At 33.7% G+C, this 25703-nt stretch overlaps 3 protein-coding genes across 3 annotated transcripts; 2 read left to right on the plus strand and 1 right to left on the minus strand.

The window, feature by feature from the left end:
• Positions 1-411: 411 nt before the first annotated feature.
• Positions 412-5072, plus strand: LOC112771427 (proteinaceous RNase P 2). Its single transcript, XM_025816177.3, has 7 exons — positions 412-810; positions 1507-2573; positions 2703-2804; positions 2909-3084; positions 3493-3613; positions 4131-4199; positions 4549-5072. Exons 2-7 carry the CDS (start codon positions 1629-1631, stop codon positions 4822-4824), a joined length of 1689 nt encoding a protein of 562 aa, XP_025671962.1. The 5' UTR covers positions 412-810; positions 1507-1628; the 3' UTR covers positions 4825-5072.
• LOC112769462 (probable fatty acyl-CoA reductase 4) lies at positions 5062-8983 on the minus strand. Its single transcript, XM_072225374.1, has 10 exons — positions 8806-8983; positions 8618-8717; positions 7946-8148; positions 7283-7383; positions 6622-6811; positions 6354-6515; positions 6171-6252; positions 5767-6024; positions 5568-5626; positions 5062-5471 (listed from the first exon to the last, which is right to left on the minus strand). Exons 3-10 carry the CDS (start codon positions 8071-8073, stop codon positions 5444-5446), a joined length of 1008 nt encoding a protein of 335 aa, XP_072081475.1. The 5' UTR covers positions 8074-8148; positions 8618-8717; positions 8806-8983; the 3' UTR covers positions 5062-5443.
• Positions 8984-24178: 15195 nt separating this feature from the next.
• LOC112769465 (uncharacterized) lies at positions 24179-25579 on the plus strand. Its single transcript, XM_025813980.1, has one exon. It carries the CDS (start codon positions 24179-24181, stop codon positions 25577-25579), a length of 1401 nt encoding a protein of 466 aa, XP_025669765.1.
• The last annotated feature ends 124 nt before the right edge of the window (positions 25580-25703 follow it).

Consider the following 25703-nt stretch of genomic DNA (forward strand, 5'->3'; position numbering starts at 1 on the left):
TATTTTCATATCATTTAAGGGTTGTTTTGTCAATAATATATTTTAGGACTATTTGATTAGCAGTTGAATCTTTCGTGTACTATATTAGTAATTAACCCATTTTTCATTTTGCTAGATTACTAAACCTTATCTAATATATATGTAGAATATTAATTAGATATTATTCAACCAACCAGGTCGCTAGGTTGATTGAATTCAAGACTTCCAAAAATATTATTAGTTCTTCGCTCTAGCATGAGTTTCTTGTTACAAAGAACAAACCCTCAATTAAGGCCCAAAATATTTAGGCTGGACTAAAACGAAAGTATTTGTAAAGATCAAAATGGGCCAAGGCCTAAGTGGCCCAATCGAGTAGTCCTAAGTTTTCGTTCATAATTCATAACTTCCCCGTCCAAAAAAAAAATAAAAAATAATTCATAACTTCCAATTCAGAAAAATTCATAACTTCCACAAAAGAAAATCCTAATTTCCTTTAAAATAAAAACGATAACTTCCAATCCACAGCAACAAAGTGTTCCTAATTTCGTATCACCATTTTCGCCACCGCCATTTTATGTTGCATTTGTGTGCAGCCGCCGCACAAGCAGAACGCAAAACCACCGCGTCTCTGTGTTTTTCATTCACAACCACTGCCGCACAAGCACACCTCAGGGCGCCGCCACCGAGTCTGGCCGCGTGCTGCCTCTCGCGGAGTCTGAACTCTGTAGCTCTCCGTCGGCGGCGAAACTCATTGCTCCCTTCGGCCGTCGCTTGCTGTTCCTGAACCGCCCCTGAATTTTTCCAGTCTTCACGGTCTGCTTTCACTTTCAGGTTTGTTCTGACTTGTGAATGTTGCCTGGCTCTGCCAATAATCAATAATTGATGCAGAGTGTGTGATTTACTGTCTTGCATTATGTATATAATTCAATATATGAAATTATTAATATAGGGTTTGTGATGCTCTAATTATTATTAGTTATTTTTTTCAATTGTGAATCTGTTATAGACCTGTAGTACTGTTTTAATGTTTTTTTATGTATTTTTTTAGTGTTGTTTTATTGTGAAGTTATTAACATACTGCCTTACATTATATATTTAGAAGATGAAAATGAAGATGATGATGGTCATGGCTTCCAAGATCTGCTTTAGATGTCACTTTGATTAATAGCTGGTGTTAGATATTTTGAATATTTCTCATCTTAGTTTAATATATGTCAAAAACTTGTGGATGTGTTTTTTATTTTATGGTTTGTGACTTATATTTTATGATATTTAACTACTAGCTTTGGAGCTGAATACTTTCAAGTTAAACTCTATGCATTTTGAACTATTATAACGTAATATATTTATGGTATTTGTGATTACTTTCTCTATTTGTGTTATTATATGAGATTGATGATTATTTTATCATTATGTAGTACATGTATTTCTATTTGAGCCTACATTCTTATATTACGTGCCATGATTAAAATTTTTGTAGGCACTTACATTCTGTGCTCTGCTTACTAACCTTCCGTGCCTATATAGGAACTTGTTCTTGACAACCTTGTGTGTGCTGAACAATCCTCTTCTAATTCTCCGGATTCTACCAGTATATAGGTAACTGCTATATAGATTCACCAAAAAAGTTAACGCTTATAGAGTTTCAAATGGTGCAAAATTTGAACACCAAAATACCCAACCAAACTGCATCAATGGACAACAACAGCAAGAAGAAGAGGAAGGCACAAACTCCAGAGGCCAAGTTCCAATTCGAGCTCAACTCATGCTCCAAATCCAAGGATCTAAGCGCTGCCATCTCTGTATACGACGACGCCGTTTCGACCAACACTCGCATCAATCAGCACCACTTCAATGCCTTACTCTACCTCTGTTCCAATTCCGTCAACAACGACTCGCTCAAAGACACCGCATTGCACCACGGATTCCGCATTTTCGATCACATGACCAGCCTCGGAATAAACCCCAATGAAGCCACCCTCACCGCTGTCGCCAGGCTTGCCGCCGCGAAAGGCAATGCCGACCGCGCATTTGAGCTCGCGAAGGCCGTTCAGAATTATGGCTCTGCCCCTAGGCTGAGGACTTTTGACCCTGCTTTGTTCGGATTCTGTGAGCTTGGAAATTCCGGTAAGGCTTATGAGGTGGAGGAGCATGTGAACGGTTCTGGTGTGACACTCGAGGAACCACAACTCACGGCGCTTCTGAAGGTGAGTGCGAAGAACGGGAATGCAGATAAGGTGTATGAGTATTTGCACAAGCTAAGGAGCTCAGTGAGGTGCGTTAGTGAAACGACGGCGTCTGTGATTGAAGAGTGGTTTCACAGTGGAAAGGGTTCTGAGGTTGGTTTGGAGGACTTGGCTCGTGTGAAAGAAGGGGTTTTGCGAAATGGGGGAGGGTGGCATGGTCAAGGGTGGGTTGGGAAAGGGGACTGGCTTGTTAGAAGGACCAATGTTAGTGTTGAAGGACGTTGCTGTGGTTGCAGCCAGCAATTGGTTTGTGTTGATATCGATGATGAGGAGACAGACAAGTTTGCACGTTCTGTTGCTAATTTGGCTCTGGAAAGAGAGGTCAAAGCTAATTTCAGTGAATTTCAGGTGAGTTAATCTTGTCCCCTCATTGAAACACAGATCGGTTTCATGTGTGAATATTTTTAGCACTTATGTTGGTAATTGATAGTAGTAAGTAGTAACTCAGTTTTGGTACCTTTATTACCTTCATGATAGGGCTGGCTTGAAAAACATGCGTGTTATGATGCTATAGTGGATGGAGCGAATGTTGGGCTCTACCAACAAAATTTTGCAGATGGTGGATTTAGCATTTCTCAGGTTGTATGCCGATGTTTCATGTTCTTGCTCTCTTGTGTGATGAGCAAGCTTTGTTGGTTTTTGCAGCTAATTGTGTTTATCATGTCGATTTTGTAATAGTTCAGCTTGACGATGTAGTAAAAGAACTTTACAATTGTAGCGGGAAAAAATGGCCACTGGTCATCTTGCATAACAAGCGAATGAGAGGGCTTATGGATAATCCATCAAGCAGAAGGGTGGTAGAGGAGTGGATGAATAATGGTGCGCTCTATACGACTCCAACTGGATCCAATGATGATTGGTGAATTGCTAAATTATTTTCTTTCAATTTGCTTTTGTTTTTAATTTACTGATTGCATTGTTCTTTTACTGTTTGACCATTTCTTTTCCTTTAAGATTAATAATATATTAGTTTTTTAAACTTTTAAGGAAAATTAGCTTTAGTGAGTATTCTTCCGTTTTTTCAAATATGCTTAATTTACTATTCGTATTTAGTCACATATGCATGATAATTATTCTTTCTCTGTTAGGCACCAATTCAATTATATGGTTAAATTTTTTGTTTTAAATTTCTTTTGATCACTAATTTGCAAATTCTCCTTTAGATTATTCCATTTAAGTACCGTTTACACAGTTACACTTCTCATTTTAACTCATTTCATTTTCCTTGTGTACTGATATTATTACCATGAACTATTCTGGATTTCAGGTATTGGCTTTATGCTGCTGTAAAACTCAGATGCTTGCTTGTGACAAATGATGAAATGCGGGATCACATATTTGAACTCATAGGAAGCAACTTTTTTAACCAGTGGAAAGAAAGACATCAAGTAAGCTATTGCTTATTCTAGCATAATGCGCGAGTTTTTTCCTGTTCACAATTTCAAATGGACTGAATCCTCTATGGGAAGTCTATTTCTTATTCATTTAATTTTTCAAATTTATTACATCCCTGTTTGTTCTGTCCTGTAATTTGGTTTGAGCACTTTCACTCATGTAGATTCTTTTTGAAAGTGTTTATTCTATTATGATATTATTTCTTTTTTGTTGTCATTCATGTGCATATTCTTATTATATTCTTTAGTGTATTATAATTTTCTGTGAAATTTCTGGTGGGAGGGGGATTATTTGGAGAAAAATGGAGTTTGATCTGTTTTAATTTTCATGTGGTTGGATAAACCATACTGATTTTTAGTACATTCTCCAATATTCGACTTAGCAGTAGTTATTTCACATTGATAGAGTCATCCAAGTTTATACTTCTGAAGTTGCAAAAAATTTCTCTAGCTCATTCAAGTTTTTTATTGTGTGCTTATTCATGTGATAAGTTGTTTTCCTCATCTACAGGTTCACTACACATTTGTTAAAGGAAACCTGAAACTTCAGATGCCACCACCATACTCATTGGTCATCCAGGTAATATTCTTTTTCTGTACTTGCGGGGTATGCAGAAGTATTTTGCACTCTACATGTGTGTCGGTCAGGATTTTCTAGGTTTTGGTGTTTGCTGGGAGATTTGATACTTAAGTATATTTTTAAGCTTCTGTAATGTTCATAAAGGTTAATGCTACTTTTAGAGGGACTGTTATTGTTGTGAGGATGAGTTTTTGTATTTATAGAGTCTTAATGAATCGAATCTTGTGTATTGTCATCCAAGATGCTGGTATGCAAATGAGTCTCAACTTATTGTATTTCGACTTGTTTCTTGAGACTTGCTGATGAATTAAATTCTTTAAAAAAATCTGAAAAGGTTTGTATGTTTCAGGAATCAGAAAAAGGGTCATGGCATGTGCCTTTAGCACTGCACACTGGTGATGAAACTTCAAGGACTTGGCTGTGTATTACCCGTCAAAGTTCTCAGGATGCCGAAGCTAATGTATGCAATAGTGTGGATACTCCCAACTTCAATCACCATAACACAAAGGATGCCGAGGGACCACAGGAATTTTCAAATGGTGTCGGTATCATGGATTCCCAAGTTGATGAGAACAACACAACTTCCTTGACTGGTAAAAGAAAAGAGAGGTCTCCTCCTTTGTGACAAATCTTTCAACGTGAATGATTCTGTTTGAAGTTAAGGTGCTATATTTGCAATTATTTTAAATTAATTTAAAGGAGGGGCTTTATTTTTTGGCCACCCAAGTTCAATCTATACAATTTAATCTCATTGATGTAATTATATTTTGATCGTTGTTGAGGCGATGGATTCAGGCTTAATATTAAGGTGTTACTTTTTCATGGCAACCATGGTGGCTGACATTCATAACCAAGCAAGAGATTATTATTGAAGAGTTTCTTATTTATTTATTTATTTAATTCCGAGTATAGTTTTTGTTTGATTTCTAATTCTATTTTCTTCACACCACTGCCACTACAAATACACAAAAGGGGCGTAGCCAACAATCTGGAACAACGCTAAGGCAGTTCGAAATTTCCAATGCAATTCCTGCAAACATCTAATACTAACATGTAAAACAATACCAATACTCCTAATCATTCTTATGCTGTTCCAACTTGAAACAAACGGTCAAGTGTTCGTTACATCTTAGGTTGCATGCTGTACTTGATTAGACCTGGAAAATGAACATTCATCAGGTAGTCCTTCCAATCAATGCTCTTGGGATCGAAGTTAAATTCCCTCTCAACACTGCCAACTCCCTTTATTGCCATCCGCAGCTTCTCCGTGTTCTTATCATCAAAGTTGTTAACAAATAAATTAAAATGTTGCATATTTATATATGAATCAATAACATAATTAATTAGATACAGTATTACGTTACGTACATGCCCGAGAAGTGAAGATAAGGACGATAAATGTTGATTATCCTCTTCAACCTTGATCTCTTAACACCGTAACAATCAAAGGGGAAATAAATTATTAGTTAAAAACATAGCATAGTAATTCAACGTTAATAAACCTTTATGTAACAAAATAGTTCCATTAAATATAAAATATGGCAACTTAATTTATTTGAGCCAATACCTTGTTTTGGGGAAATTCATGAACCTCCGTATAACTGGGGTTGAATGTAAATTTTTCATAGAATGCCCCTGACTTCCCAGAATTTTTTAGCCACGGTTTTTTTGTCATATAACAATGCATTATATCTTGAATATCCGAAAGTTTAATTGGATTTCCAAGCGAAGTACTAATATGGTAGATCAAATTGTTGGAAGAATTACTCTTAGACTGAACCAACAACGCTATGATCATTGAGTTTATCACCATGTCTGCTGGTATCTGTATCATCATTTCAATTCTCAAGTGAGGAGAAAAATGTAGCATCCACTTCAAACATCAAACAATAACCTACTCCAAAGATAATAATTCGTCTACTTTTGTATACAAACTATTCAAAGTAAAATGATTTGAAGAGTGAGACTCACCAGATCAATAGTTGTCTTTGGATGGCCAACAAAACTAGTTAGTGCTCCTTTGAAATACTCAACAAACACAAAGTCTATAGTTCTGAAGTTGCAAAATTATGTCATTTAGTTACACTCTCAAATAATCATGTATCCATCATATTATTATACATGCTAATTAAATTAAACGATTATTCTATTTACCTAACACCTTCAATCCAACCCGGAAAGGGTTCTGAATGAGTTCCGATTATAGAACTCGGACGCGTGATGATCAACGGTAGATTACCCTTCATATTTGTCACAAGCATTTCTCCCATTGATTTTGTAAATATATAGGTGTTTGACCACCCATGAAAATTTGCCCTATATGGAAACAAAAAACACCGATAATTAATCAAGCTTTTACAATTTACCTGAGAAGTAAAAAGAGAGTAAATTAAATTAGAGTTTATATTAATTTGCAGTTTACCTTATTGTTCCAAATTCTTTCATTATTGAGGTGATTGTTCTTTCATTGATATTCTGTGCTTTGAGTTCACCAAGTTTTTCCTTAATCAACTTCTTTTCTAAGTTGATGTCTAATTTTAAAGGACTTTTTAACGTCTGACCCATATGAAATGCTTCCTCAGGAATTAGTCCTGCCTCTCCATAAACATAAGCTGAAACCAAAATACAATTAACCACGCGCACGCACACATTTTTTCTAAAATTAGAGAAATATTGACCAATTTAAAGCTAAGACTAATAACCAAATTTTTTTTCTACTAAAAATGTTAACTCATAGCATTTTCCGTAAAACTATAATAAAATCATTTTGATATTAGATTTTGAGATCTCTTAGATTTTTACTGACTTTTCTTGAGCAATATGGATAATATGAGAATTTGTATTCATCATTAAGGAGATTATTAAAAACAATTTTTTTTCTTTTGCATATGATGAATCGACCAACTTATATTTAAACGCAACATAGGAGGCTCTTCCTGTTTGTTATTTACATGTGAGTACCACAAAATATATATATTAAAAATTTAAAAATTACATATTTAAAATTTATATATATTGATTGATTAGTGATTATTCACTAACTTTTATTACTTTTCAGATTAATTCATTATGGAATTGCATACCAGTAGATACATAAAGAAGAACCTCTATTCTACTACACATTTTAGCGAAGTTCATGACATTATAAGCTCCCACTGTATTTGTCGCCATTGCAACATCATATCTGCATAAAATAAATAAGATATTAATAAAAAAATTGAAAGAATTTTTTAGTCATTGATTTTAATTATAAAATATATATTAATTAAAATCAACAGCTAAAATTATTAAATTATTAGTATTCTTAGTATATTTGAAAGTTTTCCAAAAAAATAACTACAAAGAGAAAAAGTTTTATTCTCTCGATTAATATTTTTAAAACCCTCTTTAGGTAAATCCATAAAAAAAAGAGTATGGCAGCTTAATAATTATCAAAAATCTATTTAGACATTAAAATCAGCCACTAGATAATATATTCGTATATAAATACATGATTTTTTTTTAATTTTCAATATCTATTTATATTTCAACATGTATTTTATACGTCAATGAATTATAATTCAAATGGCATAGTCTCCCCGTAACTTAAGAGGTCGCAGGTTTGAGTCTCCTTATTTTTGGTAATATATATATATATATATATATATATATATATATATATATATATATATATATATATATAATTTATACCGATACACGTAATACAAGTGAATAATTATTGGTTAAAATAACGCAATCTTATTTACCTCTCATCAAACCTGGTAGTTGCGGCAGTGTGCACTATGATATCAATCTCTTCCAACATCTCTTTGATAAGGATTTGGTCTTTGATTCCAAAATTGTCAAGAGAAATATCACCTGCAACTGCAACCATTTTCTTGGACAAAAAAGAGCTGAATTCTTCACCCTACTTTTCTCTCTGCATTTTAAACAATTCCTTCCCAAAAACCTACATAGATAAAAATAATGAATGAGGCATTATTGAATGCTGCACATCCTATGTACTATTAGGTGTAAGGATAATTTTTAGTACAAGTGCTTACAAAGTTTAATTAAGCCGGTTTGAAATTAGGATTATATTGAAATAAAAACTACTAAAAATATAAATTTTTTTTTTTAGAAATTTTAGAAGGTAAACTATTTTTTATTAATAGTTTATCAACATACTGAACTTCTGGTATTTTATTTGTTAGTTTTTGCGTACAGAAATACAAACATGAATCATGCATCAATATAATTATTTATACTCAAGTATTGACTACCTAATATAGCTGAAATGAATATAAACAAAAAAAATTGTAAAAATTAATATATGATAATTTGAAATAGTAAAAGCAGGGTGGAGTTAATACCTTTTAAATGTTGTGTTAGTTAACTCATTTATTTAACCAAATTGTTTTGACAATTCTAGTTATTACCTCATTATGCAAGCGTTGGGTAGCTACATACGAATTTGATGCTCTTACTAGAAGGTACAACCTTATGTTGGGTTGAACTCTCAGTATCTTCTCCACAAAACTGCACAGTAAACAAAATCAGAAGTTTAATTATTGGACTAATTTCATGCACCTTAAGGAGTATAGATACAGGATTACAGGGTAATAACTTTTGGCTAAGAATCCAGTTGCACCAGTAACTAAAATGGTCTTTCCCTTGAAATACTCCTCAACATTATTACTTCTCAACTCTGCCATAGCTGAATGAAATAATAAATAACTAACGGTATATGAAAACGCGTACTAAATTTTATGCAGTTTGATTCTGTATGTCAATAACTGCATGCCACGGAATGGTCATGCATATATATATATATAAGGAAATGAATCATCTCCAGTTTTTTTAACACTTGAAAAAATGCAGTGTGATCTCTCACCATTAATTTTATAAATATGGCCAAAATTAAATATGAAAGAGAGTGTAATAAAGGGTGAAAGATCACAATTGACACCATCTTTTTTTTACTGGAGAGGATCCACTCCCTATATATAATAGCAAGAAAAAAAAAAAGAGTCTTATATCAGCCGTAATTTGTAGGATTAAGAGTTAATAGTTAATACACATTAATGTTGAGTTTTTTCTCTCATCCAAAAGCAATGAATCTATAATTAGAAAGAGTAATGCTAGGGAGACAAAAAATACCGTCAGAATTTGTCTTATTTAGCATTTATTAATTATCCCACCAATTAATAAATGTTAAATAAAATAAGTTATGGCTGTTTTTGTCTAATTTTCTTTGGTTACCAAACATTTTCGAATTAGAAATTAGTACTTATAGACTTCGGTTTTGCTACGTTACCAACAGCATATCTGCCAATTTCTGCCAACTCTTATTTATAATTGTATTTTATAGAAGTGTGTTCGTGGATGTGTCTAATAAAAATATCTTTTTTATATCTGTGTTTAATAGAAGTGTCTTTATAAATATATTTTCTAGATGTGTCTCTTTACATATGTATTTAAAATATATTAATTATTAGACACATCCACGAACATACTTCCATGAAACACAATTATAAATAAGAGTTGGTAGAAGTTAGCAGATAATATGTTGGTACCCTATACTTGCGGTGGGATCTAAAAAGGCGGGTAAACAATGATAGTCTTAGCAAAATGTTTAATTATTCTTTTAGTCTCTCTTATAATTTTATAAAATAATTAAATTTTTATTTATTTTTTAAATTGATTTCTTACACTATTTTTAGAACTTGTTTAAAAAATTTTTAATATGAGAACAGAATGTTATTTTTTTTAAGAAAAGAATTTATTTTTATTTCAAACTCAATTCCATGTTTCAGAATGATTTTAATATATTAATAGAATAGAATTTAATTATTTAGTTTGGAATAATTTTTATATGAATTAAAAATTCTTTTTTTTACAATTTTATCTTTAATAAAGTTATTTTACTAATAGTTATAAATATAATAAAAATATTTTTTACATTTAACATATTAAATTTGAGGGGTGTGAGAATTGATTTGGAAATCAGACTCATTTTAGTCTGATTCACAAATAAAAAAAAAAATTTTAAAAAAACTCAAATAATTTATTTTTAATTGTTCTAAAGTAAAGAAAAGAACTTAAATTTTTGAGTGAATTCTAATTCTTAATATTATAAATAATTTTTTAATTTTGTAATTAGATTTTTTTTATGTAAAAAATATTAAAATTAATCAAATATTTCTTTTAAAAAATATATAATCAAAGTTTTAATATAATTATATTTTTAATTATAATTATTTTTAATTTACAGATAAATATTTTATTGATTCTAATATTTTTTTTACTAATAAAAACTTGATTATAAAATTAAAAATAATATAAAAATTTAATTATAAATTTAATAAAATCATAAGAAGTCATAGAATAATTAAACCTTAGAATAATTCACTAGTCCAAGCTAAGTGGGACTAGGAGACAAAGTAGGGTTGGCTTTTTTAGTTAATTAGGAGCTTTAATTTGTACTACTTTTCAAATTTCTTTCCCCCATTCCATTCAAAATAGTTGTCTATTTAGAATAGAAATGATATAGATAAATTAACTATTTAAAATTTAATTTAAACACGATATTTCATATATTATATTTAAATAAAATATATAAATAGATTAATTTCACGTGTTAGATATGTGAATCGTTATTAGATTTATTATGCAATAATAAATGATAAATCCAAGCTAAGATAATTTATCCTCCAATTTCTAAAAAATACTGGAACAATTTTTTTTTCCTTACAACGTATCTTCAATTTTCTTATTTGAGGTTGCTATAGGATTATATGTTGCGTTTGTGAGAGACACTGAGACTAAGAGACGAAAATTGAGAAATAAAAATTAAATTAAGTTTTTGTATTATGTTTAGTATAAAATATACTAAAATGAGTTATATCTTAGTATCATATTTGATTTAAGATAAATATAGAAGTTGAAGGATAAATTTAAAATTTAAAAAATTAAATAAGAGTATTTTAAAAAAAATATTATTAAAATTTTAATCATCATTCTTAAAAATTTTAGTCGTCCCATATATTCATACTTTCTAGAAATACTGAAATTAAACTTGAAGAGATTAAAATTATGTCTCTCGGGATTAAAATTTTAGTTTCGGTCTCTAAATACCAAATATAATACTCAATTTCTATGATGCATGGACACTGATACGGACACGGGACACGACACGACACAGGACACACCGACACACAAATTTTAAAATCTTATAAGACACGGGGACACGTATACATATAAAATATAAAGTATTTTTTAGATAAATCGTAATGATATTTTGATATTTTATTGATATTAAAATATAAATTAACTTTTTCAATTATTTTTAATGTCTTATTTTAATTATATTAAGTATTTAAAATATTTTTTGTTTTAATAAATAATAATATATACTATATTTAAATTTATTTCAAGAATATATGTTAAGAATAAAATTAGACACGCTGATACGTAATGGTATTTAAGTGTGTCCAAGCGTGTCCGAAAAAGAATTTTTTATTTTTTATATATTAAGACATGATTAGACACAACAGACACGCGTGTCAGATGACGAATGTCGATGAATATCGTGTTTAAAATGTGTCTAACATACTAACATAACAACTCAACAAAGTGTCATGCTTCATAGCTCAATTTCAATTCAGTCTCAATTTCACTCCCAAAAAATAAATGCACGATCATGACTTTTATCCATTTAAAGTGACGTGCATTTCGTAGTTTTTTATTTTTCTTTGTGAGGTCATTTTAAAAATGTTATTTATATATTAAAATTAGCCACAAAAATTAATTATTATATATTTATATATAAATATATATAATTTAATTAATTTTTAATGTATATGTATTATACTCTAATGAATAATTTTAATAATTAATTTTAGTATATAATTAATATAATTGGATTATTTTTTTAACCTTTATTAATCTTTGTATATAGTAGAAAATTGTGGAATTTTTTACTTTGTATTTGTTTTATCTATAAAAGATTATGATTTATGTGCATTTTGTAGCTTTTTTTTTTTTTTAATTTTGAGGTGTCTCATTTCTTAATCCTTATAAATGTTTGTATGCAAAATTGTGGAATATTTTTAGTCCTTATTAATGTCTGTATACTAAATTGTGGAATTTTTTAGTGTGTATTTATTTTATCTATAAAAAATGACGGGCACTTTGTAGTTATTTGTAGACTAAATCGTAGAATTTTTATAGTATTTATCGATATAACTGATGTGCACTTTTTAATTTTGTGGGTTTTCTGTGTCATTATTTCTCAGTCCTTGTTAATAATGTTTGTATGCTAAATTGTGGAATTTTTAGTGCGTATTTTGTTTTATCCATAAAAAATGATGGAGACTTTGTAATTTGTATACTAAATTGTGGAATTCTTTTACCGTGTATTTGTTTTCTCTATAAAATGAAGTCCACTTTGTAGATTTATTTTGTGTGTAGTGTCATTATTACTTAGTCCTTGTTTTATATATATAGATATATATACTAAACTGTGGAATTTTTTTTTAGTGTGTAGTTGCCTTTTTGTGATTTTTCCGATATTGAACAAATAAGACACTAGTTTCACCTTTTTTGTTATTTTAAAATATATTGTTAAAATTAGTATTTAGTTGGATACTCCATGCTTGTTACGTCGTATTTTTATTGTTTATCCCTTTAATTATATTACGCAATAAACAAAACTAAAAATTATAGTTCAATGGACAAAAAATTCATAATGAGTATAACTTAAAAGAATTAATTAAGTATGACTTTTTATATTAATCATTTGAAAATTATTTTTACGAAATTGTGTGAGAGAACAAAAAAATGATAAAAACCCTGAAAATCAACTCAAACTACCTCAGAAATATATATATAAGCATACATAAATCTAAATAAAACCGTCAAAATCGATCAAATTAAATTTTGATAATGTATATTATTGTATAAGTAAATCACATTATCTCTAAATGAGTTATCGTTGTATATATGTGCAAGAAAAGTCAAGCACGAACCAATATGAATATCCTAGCAAATTAGCCACGTCCACTCTTTTTCCTATTATGTATCTTTAATTTTCTTTTTTTTAAGTCCCTAAGTGTTCTTCTCAATCTTTTATGAGCTTTATATATCTTATAGAAATTTTTTTAAATATATCTAAAATATCGGTATTTCAGTAATTTTAACTATTGATTTCGATTAATATATATTATATATATTTTTAATAATTAAAATTAACAGTTAAAATTAGATATATTTAAAATTTTTCTATCTTATATATAAATGATGTGCACTTTGTATTATTATTGTTGGTGTTTGCATGTCATTTCGTGGTCCTCGTTAATAATGAATTTGTGTGGATTTGTTTAGTGTGTACTTCTGTTTCTATGGTTTAACAAATAGGACACTAGCTTCACCTTATTTTATCCACAACCATAATATTTGCCAAATATACTGAACGCTTTATATTTTAATATATTAACAAAAAAAAAAAAAAAACAATAACGAAGTCTTATCTCATTAGATAGGATCGACTACATGGATCAAACAATATTATTGAACTCTATCATGTATCATGTCTACAGAAAGACTGTTTATATGTAGATCTCGTTTAACTACCTTATGGATGATACGGTATTTCTAGGTCTTCATCTACCTTTCACTTCTTATCCATCTTCCATCTCATTCACCCTCCTGACTGGTTGCTCTGTCGGTCTTCTTCTCACATGTTCAAACTACATGAGACGCGATTTTACCATTTTTTTCACAATAGGTGCTACTCCAACTCTCTCTCTCTCTCTCTCTCTCTCTCTCTATCTCTCTCTCATCTTCGTTCTTTATTCTATCTGTATGACCACTCATCCATCTCAACATCTTCATCTCTGTCATACTTAAATTATGTCCGTGCTCCCCTTTGCCCGCCCAATTCTCTATACCATAAAACATAACCGGTATGGTAGCAGTGCGATAGAATTTACTTTTAAGTTTTAAAGGCACTTTTTTGTCACATATAAAACCAGACGCACTCTGCCATTTTGACCAACTTGCTTGGATCCTATGATTTACATCCTGTTCAATCTCTCCATTATTCTGTATGATACATCCAAGATACTTAAAACTTTTAACTTTTCGTCGGATGTTTTCTCCAATCATCACCTCTCTATTATTAGGGTTTCTCATTCGGCAGCCGAATTTACATTCCATATATTCTGTCTTGCTATGGTTTATGCGCAAACCATACACTTCTAGAGTTTCTCTCCATAAATCCAATTTCTTATATAGGTCTTCTCTTGACTCTCCCATAAGGACGATATCATTGGCAAAAAGCATGCACCATATCACAGGCTCTTGGATATGCTCTGTGAGTACTTTCAAAACTAATGTGAAAAAATAGGGACTTAAGGATGATCCCTGGTGTAATCTTATACAAATAGAAAATTCCTCTATCACACCACCTTGAGTCTTCACACTAGTTGTAGCCCCATCATACATGTCTTTAATTCCACGAATATATGCGATCCTTACTTTCTTCCTTTCCAAAACCTTTCATAAGACCTCCTTTGGCATCCTATCGTACGCTTTTTTTAAATCAATAAATACCATATGTAGATCCTTTTTATTACTACGATACATCTCCATTATCTTTCTTAACAGGTATGTAGCTTCAATGGTGGATCTGCCTGCTGGCATAAAACTAAAATTGTTCTCTGTTACTTGTATCTCTTGTCTTAGCCTCCGTTCTATCATTCTTTTCCATAATTTCATGGTATGACTCACGAGTTTGATTCCTCTATAGTTTTCACAATTCTGTATATCCCCTTATTCTTGTAGATAGGTAACAAGGTGCTCTTTTTCCACTCATTTGTCATCTTCTTTGACCTTAAAATATCATTAAAAAGATTGGTTAACAAATTGATGCATTTATCTCTTGTCCTTCCAAATTTCAATCGGAATATTATTGGGTCTTACTGCCCTGCCATTTTTCATCCGCTTTAGAGCCTCTTTTACTTTGAAGTCTCGAATCCTTCGATAGTAGTCGAAGTTTTGATCTTCTAACCTCGTGCATAACAGACCAACGCTCGGAAGATTCTTCTGTCCTTCATTAAATAACTCGTAGAAGTAACTCTTCCACCATTCATTGATCTTCTCATCTTGAGCCAAAACCTCTCCGTTTTTATCCTTTATGCACTTAACCTGATCCACGTTTCTCGTTCTTCTTTCACGACTCTTTGCAATTATATATATACCTTTTTCTCCTTCGTTCGTGCCTAAAGACTGGTAGAAACCCTCATATGCTCTTGTTCTTGCTTCACTTACAACCACTTAAAACCAGACGCACTCTGCCATTTTGACCAACTTGCTTGGATCCTATGATTTACATCCTGTTCAATCTCTCCATTATTTTGTATGATACATCTAAGATACTTAAAACATTTAACTTTTCGTATGATGTTTTCTCCAATCATCACCTCTCTATTATTAGGGTTTCTCCTTCGGCAGCCGAACTTACATTCCATATATTCTGTCTTGCTATGGTTTATGCGCAAACTATACACTTCTAGAGCTTCTCTCCATAAATCCAATTTCTTATATAGGTCTTCTTTTGACTCTCCTATAAGGACGATATCATCGGCAAAAAACATGCACCATAGCACAGGCTCTTGGATATGCTCTATGAGTACTTTCAAAACTAATGTGAAAAAATAGGGACTTAAGGATGATCCCTGGTGTAATCCTATACAAATAGAAAATTTCTCTGTCACACCACTTTGAGTCTTCACACTAGTTGTAGCCCCATCATACATGTCCTTAATTCCACGAATATATGCGATCCTTACTTTCTTCCTTTTCAAAACCTTTCATAAGACCTCCCTTGGCATCCTATCGTACGATTTTTTCAAATCAATAATACCATATGTAGATCCTTTTTATTACTACGATATATCTTCGTTATCCTTCTTAACAGGTATGTAGCTTCAATGGTGGATCTGCCTGCTGGCATAAAACTAAAATGGTTCTCTGTTACTTGTGTCTCTTGTCTCAGCCTCCGTTCTATCATTCTTTTTCATAATTTCATAGTATGACTCACGAGTTTGATTCCTCTATAGTTTTCACAATTCTGTATATCCCCTTATTCTTGTAGATAGGTAGCAAGGTGCTCTTTTCCACTCATTTGTCATCTTCTTTGACCTTAAAATATCATTAAAAAGGTTGGTTAACAAATTGATGCATTTATCTCCAATGTCCTTCCAAATTTCAATCGGAATATTATTAGGTCTTACTGCCCTGCCATTTTTCATCCGCTTTAGAGTCGAAGTTTTGATCTTCTAACCTCGTGCATAACAGACCAACGCTCGGAAGAGTCTTCTGTCCTTCATTAAATAACTCGTAGAAGTAACTCTTCAACCATTCATTGATCTTCTCATCTTGAGCCAAAACCTCTCCATCTTTATCCTTTATGCACTTAACCTGATCCAAGTTTCTCGTTCTTCTTTCACGGCTCTTTGCAATTCTATATATACCTTTTTCTCCTTCGTTCGTGCCTAAAGACTGGTAGAAACCCTCATATGCTCTTGTTCTTGCTTCACTTACAACCACTTTTGTCTATTTCTTAGTCACCTTATATTTTTCCCAATTATCTGCGTTGCGGCACAAAGACCACTATTTAAAGCACTCCCTTTTTGTCTTTATCTTTTTCTTGTTCACTCGCATTCCACCACCAGGACTCCTTGTCTCTTGGTCATATCCCTCTAGATTCACCAAAACTTTCTTTTGTTGTTCTTCTAATAACTTCTTCATCTCCCTCCACATCTCCTCCGTGCTTCCACTCCCTTCCCACTTTGCCTCTTCTCCTACCCATCTTAGGAAGCTTCTTTATTCCTCACCTTTTATCTGCCACCACCTCGTCCTTGAGTTCTTCGTATGATGTCTTTTCCTCAACTTTTGTTCAATGCAAAAATCCATAACGAGCATCGTACATTGTGTTGTTAAACTCTCTCTCGAAATAATTTTACAATTAATGTAAAATTTTCGGTCGACTCTCCTCAACAAGAAGAAATCGATTTGAGAGCTTGTTATGCCACTCCTATAGGTTATAAGATGTTCGTCTCTCTTTTTAAGACATATATTTGCGATGAAAAGGTCAAAGGTCGAGGAAAAGTCTAAAATAGTTTTGCCCTCCTAAGAAAATCTTATCTCTCGAAGGTATGTCTTGACTCAAACTCTCTAGATCTTCCCAAAACCTTATTTTGTGTCGCTCATTCGAACCCACTTGCGGTACATAGGCGCTAATCACATGAAAAGTACCTCCTTCCACCACAAGTTTGATAGAGATGATCCAATCACCCACCCTCTTAACATCCACTACATCCTTCTTCCACTGCTTATCCACGATAATACCTATCCCATTCCTATTCTTCACATTTTCTGTAAAATTTGAATTCGGAGGTATCAAACTCTCTATCTTTCGCGCCGACCCATTTTGTTTCTTGTAGGCACATGATGCTGATCTTCCTCCTTGTCTTGGTATCTACCACCTCCATGAATTTTTCTGTTAGAGTGTCTATATTCCATGTTCCAAATCTCAATCTTCTGTCGCTCCGACCTTTACCTTTACCTTTTTCTTTGTGAACTAGTTTATTTACCCTAGTCCGTTTACGAAAACGCAAGAACGCTTGCTCATTTAACACTACATCCGGGTACCGATGTAGCGACTCTTGCTCATTTGATACTATACTATTGAGCCATATAGCGCATTGCTTCCGAGCGACGGCCAAATAAATTATATTGTGAAAATAAAAAAATTTAATAACTTTGATTTGTTTGACTTGGAGAAAAAATGCTAGGCTAACTCTTCAAAATACACACCAACTTTTAAAGTTAGTTTTTTTTTTTTTTAAATATTTTTGGAGCATACAAGTCCAATTTAGCCTATTTCAGAAAAAATAAAAGGTAAAATCCACCCAATAAACCCAACAATAAAATTGGAGTTGGATTGGACAAACACCATAAATACTGATTTTTAGTATATTCCCCAATCTTTGACTTAGCAGTTAGCAATACCGGTAGTATTAGTTGTTTCACAAGAGAAACACTAAACTTTACTATTCTGCGTCTACACATTATTAGTTGGTGATTAACTGATCACCATTGGATAATTTTTTACCTGCCAGAACACTATCTCAATGCTGACATTGTGGCGCTTGTTGGACATACCGGAACACTTGCATACATTCCCAGTTAGTGATTTGTTCACTACCATATGTCGAATATTATATATGTTTATGTACAAGTGGATAACATAATGAATTAAAAGGCTATATTATAGTTACTAATTATTCTATGATTTCATTTTGCCAAGAGTAGCTGTAGCTTTTAAATGTATTATAGGGAAAAAAAATAACTTCTTGCAGTTCAATTGAATGCTATAATTACAGGTATTACCATCGAGCATATAGGCAACTATCAACAGAATCTACTAATAAATATGCATCTCCAAACTCTTATTGACTATGGGCTTATCTGTGAGCAAAATAGGCAAACATTAAAAGTACTTACTCAAATGAAGATATTAAAAATATTTTTTTTAAAGATTTTTGTGTTAAAAGTATATCTTATTTATTTAAATAATCACATTTAAAAAAAATATTTTGATAACATATTAAAATTAAACCTTGTAATTTATCATCTAATAGTAAAAAAGATTTATCTTTATATAAAGATAATTATAAAATTTTCATGATAGTATCTACCAACATTAAATATTTGAAATATTTAATGACTAAAAATAATTAGCTAAAAAAAATTTATCTTATTTAGTATTCATTAATTTTTATAATAATAAATAAATGTTAAATAAAATAAATTCTGACTATTTTTTTTTATGTTTTTCTAACATAACCGTGAAGTATTAGTCACCTCTGATTATCAGGTTGTACTTCAATTTTTGAGACACGTGGTTAATTGATGGTGAATTCTTAGTATAAAACATAAATCCAGATGTTAGCGAAAAATTAGAGTAGGAAGTGAATCGAGTTGAGTCGAGTTAGACCAAATTTAAGTTCAACTCATTAACAATCGAGCATAGTTCTTAAGTTCAAGTTTGACTTGCCGAAAACTCATGAACTGGCTCGAGCTCACGAGATGACTCAAATAATAGAAACATAATATATAATTCTATATCAATAAATTATAATTTATATATTTTAATTTAAAAAATTAATTTTATATATTGTTTATCTATCAATAAATTATAAATTTTTTATTTATGTTTCACATCAAAATTATATATAAAAAACAAATATAAAATTTTAAATAATTAAGATCATTAATATATATAATATTAAAAGTATAGATTAAATGCATATAGAATATGTGTATTATATATATATAAAATCGAGCCAGCTCACGAGCTAATGAGCTAAACTTATCCAAGTTTAAGCTCGACTCATTTAATTTATGAGCTCAATTCCAGACTCAAGCTTGACTCACCAGTTCACGAGTTTAGCTTATCGAACTATTAACGAATCGAGCTCAAACTGACTCATGAGTTGGCTTGACTCACTTCCAACCCTAACACAAATAAGTACATGATAGCTTGTCCTATTGTCCACCCTAATATGTAAACAATTAGCTTATCATATATTCACCAGGAACAGAGCAAACATCTCCCTCCAAAAAATTCAAATTACAAATGAAAATGGTTCAATATTAGAAGTGACCAAACGTACATGTACCTGGAAGATTAAATAAGGACAGGCACAAATCACCTTGAACATCAACTAAATATTGCTGCTGTATTCTAATATTCAGTCATTACTCCCAAGTTGATTATTATCAGTTGTCACAGCTGCAAAAAAAAAAAAAAAAAAAAAAAGAGAAAAAGAAAAAAAAGAAAAAAATAGATAAATCAGCATCAATCACATACTTATCCTGAATAAATAACAATGTAACTCATTTTAACATGTTATCTATGAGAACATCTAATACTATTTAGGAACTCAGGAGTATGTACTGATGGCAAAATGTCATTGTGCACTTCTGATTGATATGTGGTGTTAGAATTATAATAAATTTTAGATTCTGCAGGATTCAAACTCATCATGAAATTGTTGATTTTATCCGCCATTTAAAGAGTGTGTGTAAATATAGTTCTTTTCTTGATATGCAATAAACAATTTTTTCCAACAAACAATTTTCGGTATGTTGCTTTGCATATCCAAGGAATCACCACACTTGTCATTTTCAATTGACAAAATCTATTTAGCAAACTATTTTAGATCATTATTGCTTTTATCGGAATCATCCGCTTTGAGTCGTATGTTCTTTGTTAATGACAACAACTTTTGCAAATATCCTTATATCCTATATATATGATGAGTTAGATTGTTGCATTGACAATATCTTTCTTGTTGCCTTTCAATATGATAGGTAGTATTTAATGAAAAAAATTGCCAAATACAAATGTCTTTTCTCCAAAAGATTGCTCAAGACTATTAACACATATATTTTTCATTGTCCTGTCAAATACTTCGATACAAAGTCTATTGACCATAGGAGTTTCATCCCATATAATAAACTTGCAGCGAATTATTAATTCTGTCAAAAGACTATTCTAATTTATGTTACATGTTAAAAACTCATCAAGATTAAAAAAGATCGTAAAACGTGAGTGTGCTGCGTATTACCCGTCAAGAACTTAGCTGTGTATTACCTGTCAAAGTTCTCAGGATGCCGAAGCTAGCTAATATTTGCAATAGTGTGGATACTCCTAACTTCAATCACCATAGCACAACGGATGCCAAGGGGCCACAAGAATTTTCAAATGGTAGTGTTAGTATCATGGATTCCCAAGTTGAAGAGAACAATTCAACTTTCTTGATTGGTAAAGAAAAGAGAGGTCTCCTCCTTTGCGATAAATCTCTCAACGTGAATGATTCTGTTTGAAGTTAAGGTGCTACATTTGCAATAATTTTAAATCAACTTAAAGGAGGAGTTTTGTACCATACCGATATCCTCGGCCAATAACAAAGCAACCGAGAAAGACTCAACTATCCGAGCAAGCCTCCATCACCGAGAATCTCGTAACACTAATACTCATAACCTAACCTATATCCAGAATCCCTAAAAAATAGAGCACTACTCAAACGGAAACTCAACGGATATTCTCCAAATATACCATCTATAAAGGGACGACCAAACCTCATCAGAAGGGGCGAGAACAAAGGACGAAAAACAAATACTTCAGACCCAATACAACATCAATTTGTTTCCATAATTTTATAGTTCCCGTTCTATCTTTATTATATCCATAGCTGACTTGGGCGTCGGAGTCCCTTTTGCAGGTTCTACACCGGGGATCCGGTTCCACTGAGAAGAGCTTTCAAGTTGCTGATCGGTCGATACTGGTGTTATATCTCGGAAACGTATCCTTTCACGGAACATTTGGCGCCCACCGTGGGGCCGACTTAGTTGACCCACACTTCACCCTCTACTTCCTTTCTTTTCCTTTTAGGTAGGGGTGTGCAAAAAAACTGGTTTCACTAAACTGAATTGAAACTGAATTGAAACTGTTTTAAATAAATCAGTTTTTTTAAATAAAAAATTGAACTGAAACCATAGTTTTTATGAAAACCAGTTTATTAAAAACCAGTTTTTATGGTTCAGTTTAATTTTAAACCAAATTAAATCTGGTTTTATTTAAACTCTAAAATTAGTTTTTACATACTCTTTATCTCTCTCTTCCTTCACTCTCTCTCTCTCTCCCCTTCCTCCCTCTCTCCTCTTTCTCACCCTCCTCTCTCCCTTCTCCCTCTCTTTCCCCCTCTCTCTCTCTCTCTCTCTCTCTCTCTCTCTCTCTCTCTCCTTTTCCTCTTTCCCCCTTCTCTCTCTTCTTTCCCTCGCTCTCTCTTTCCCTCTCCCTTCCCGTCTCTCTTCCTCTCTCTCTCTCTCTCCTCCTCTTTCTCCCTCTCCTCTCTCTTTTCCTCCTTTTCCTCTCTCTTTTCCTTTCTTTCTCTTTCTCTCCTCTCCCTCCTCTCTCTCTCTCTCTCTCTCTCCCCCTCTTTTCCCTCTCTCTCCCCTTTTGTTTCTCTCTCTCCTCTCCCTCGTCTCTCTCTCTCTCCCTCCCTTCTCTCTTCCTCTTTCTCTCTCTCTTTTTTCCATTTTCTCCCTTACTCTCTCTCCCTTCCCTTCTTTCTCTCTCCTCTTCTCCCTCTTTCTTCTCCCTCCTCTCTCTCTTTCTCCTCTTTCTTCCCTTTCTTTCTCTCTCAACCTTCTCTCACTCTATATCCCTCTTCTCTCTTTCTCTCTCCCCTCTTTTCTCCAAAACAAGAGAGAGAAGGAGGAAGAGAGAAAAGAAAAAAAGAGGGTAGAAAGAGAGATAGGAAAAAGAAAGAGAGCGGAGGAGGAGAGAGAGAGAAAGAGAGAGAAGGGAGGGGGAGAAAGAGCGTGAGAGAGAGAGCAAGAGAGAGGGAGAGAAAGTGAGATAGAGAGAGAGGAGGGGAAGAGGGAAGGAGAGAGAGGGAGAGAGAGAGATAGAGAGGAAGAGGGATAAGGGAGAGAGAATGAGAGAAAAGGAAAGAGGGAAAAAAGGGAGAGAGAAAGAAAGGGGAGGGAGAGAAAGAGGGGCAGGGGAGAGAGAGAGAGAGAGGAGGGAAAGAGAGAGAAAAGAAAAAGGGGGAGAGAGAGAGGAAGACAAAGAGAGGAGAAGGGGAGAAAGAGGGGGAGAGAGAGAGAAGAGGAAGAGTGAGAGGGGAAGGAGAGAGAGAAAAAGGGAGAAAAGAAGAGAGAGAGAAAGGAGGGAGAGAGAGGGAGAGAAGAGAGGAAGAGGGAAAGAAAAGAGAAAAAGGGAGAGAAGGGAGAGAGAGAGAGAAAGAGAGAGAGAGAGGAGGGAGAGAAGGAGAGAGAGGGGGAGGGAGAGAGAGAGGATAAGAAAGAGAATGTAAAATCTAATTTTATATATGTTAAGAGAAAGAAGGAGTGAGAGAGAGAGGGGGAGAGAAAGATAGATAGGAGGGGGAGAGGAAAAGAGAAGAGGGAGAGAGAGAGAGAGAGAGAAAGAGAGATAGGGGAGAGAGAGAATGAGAGGAAGGGATAGAGAGAGAGAGAGAGAAAGAGAGAAAGAGAGAGAGGGAGAGAGGAGGGGAGAAATAGGGGAAGGGGGAGAGAGAAAAAAGGAAAAGAGAGAGAGGGAGAGAAGAAGAGAGAGAGGAAGAGGGGAAGGAGAGAAAGGGAGAGAAGGGAGATAGAGATAGAGAGAGAGGGAGAGAAGGAGAGAGAGAGAGTGGGAGAGAGAGAAAGGAAGGGGAGAGAGGGAAAGAAGAAGAGAGAGAGTGGAGAAGGGAAGGAGAGAGATAGAGAGAGTAGGGAGAGGGGGGGAGAGAGAGAGAGAGAGAGAGAGAGAGAGAGAGAGAGAGAGAGAGAAGGAGAGGGGGAGAGAGAGGGGGGAGAGAGGGAGAGAAGGAGAGAGAGAGGGGGAGAGAGAAAATGTAAAAACTAATTTTATATATGTTAAAAGTTAAAACTAGTTTTAGCCTGTAAACCAGTTTAAACTGGTTTTTTCAATTAAAACTGGTTTTATTTTTATGAACTGGTTTAAATTAGTGAACTGTATTGTAAACTGGTTTAAAACCAGTTTCTTATTTGACAAAGTAGTTTGGTTCAGTTTCTAAACCATTTAAAATGATTTAGTACAGTTTTAGTTCAGTTTATGAAAAAACTGAACCATGAACACCCCTACTTTCAGGTTCGCCTATATGGCAGACAACAGTGTCCAACAACCCACCACAGCTGAACTGATGACGATGATGGCAGAACTTCAAGCCGAGGTTTGAAAAATAGCCGAACAATCGTCCAAGAACCGTGGCGTTGAAGACCCCAAAAACCCTGGAGGAAGCAATACACATGCTGGAGAAACAGACGAGATCATTCCGCCAAAGGAGAAGCTCACGCTCGATAACCCCTTTTCGGAAAGTGTCATGAACTTTCAAATGCCGAAGAACTTCGTGCTGCCCGCCGGGCTTAAGCCTTACGAAGGATTCGGCGATCCTCGTGTCCACATCAAGAAGTTTCAATCCATGATGTTCTTTAACGGTGCCTCTGACCCTGTACTTTGTCGATCTTTTCCGACTTATTTGGATGGGACTGCTTTACTTTGGTTTTCTAAAATTCCTGCAGGTTCAATCTCTTACTTTGAGGAATTGGCAAGATCCTTCATTGACTATTTTGCAGCCTCGAGAATATACGTGCACGGCTCAGACTATCTCAACACCATTAAGCAAGGTCAACATGAAAGCCTAAAGGACTACATGACACGGTTCACCAAGGTGACCATGGAAATCCCAGACCTCGACCCCAAAGTGCATCTCCATGCGTTGAAGAGTGGCTTTAGACTAGGCAAATTCCAGGACACAATAGCCATAACTAAGCCGAGGACATTGGAGGAGTTTCGTGAAAAGATGGCTGGCCAGATGGAGATCGAAGAACTTAGAGAAGCTCGGCGAGTTGATAAGCAACAACCTCGCCGGGAAGAAGAAAAACATAACAAAGCACCGAATCAAAAGGAGCACAAGAAGCCATTCAAGTTAACACCAAAATTCGATGCTTACACCCAATTCAATACCAAAAGGGAAGACATCATCAAGGAGATATTAAATGCTAAGATCATCAAGCCACCGAGCAGAGCTTGTTCATATCAAGATCAAAGATATGTTGATAAGTCAAAACACTGTGCTTTCCATCAAAAGTTTGGCCACACCACCGACGAGTGCGTAATCGCCGAAGATCTACTTGAAAGACTGGCCCGACAAGGCCACCTCGACAAATACATAGGAAAGAGGATACAGCAAAGTCAGAAGAACACAGCCGAACTTCAAACAGAACAAAACCCGAACACCACCGAAAAGATCAGGTGCCAACCTCCACCAACAAGAGGAGTCATTAACTGCATCTCAGGAGGTTTTGCAGGAGGAGGACATACTAACTCAACAAGAAAGCGTAGCTACAGGGCGATGTTAATGGTCCAAAGTACAGACGAAATAGCTACACCTAAGACGCCTGTACCTACCATATCATTTGAACGGTCCGACCTTCAGGCAAAGGCCACCAACCTCGACGACCTTGTGGTCATTTCAATTCAAGCAGGTGATCTCCTGGTCAAGAAAGTGCTACTCGATCCTGGCAGCAGTGCAGATGTCCTATTCTACTCCACCTTCCAGAAGATGAAGTTAAGCGCAAACACAATGACCCCATCCTCAGGGGAACTAGTGGGATTCTCAGGGGAGCGGGTATCTATCCTCGGGAGCGTCTGGTTAAAAATAACGATGGGAGAGCCTCCCTTGTTCGAGACGAAAGACATACAGTTTCTAGTAGTTGATTGCCCTAGCCCGTAAATAGTACCCACTGTTCACCTTTGTGTAAAATTTCAGGTATAGGATTACCAAGTGGCAACCATACATTCCGACCAGATGGAAGCTCGGCGATGCTACAACAAAAGCATGAAAATAAGATTGAAAA

The sequence above is a fragment of the Arachis hypogaea genome, chromosome 18 (assembly GCF_003086295.3).
Source record: "Arachis hypogaea cultivar Tifrunner chromosome 18, arahy.Tifrunner.gnm2.J5K5, whole genome shotgun sequence".
Lineage (NCBI taxonomy): Eukaryota > Viridiplantae > Streptophyta > Magnoliopsida > Fabales > Fabaceae > Arachis > Arachis hypogaea.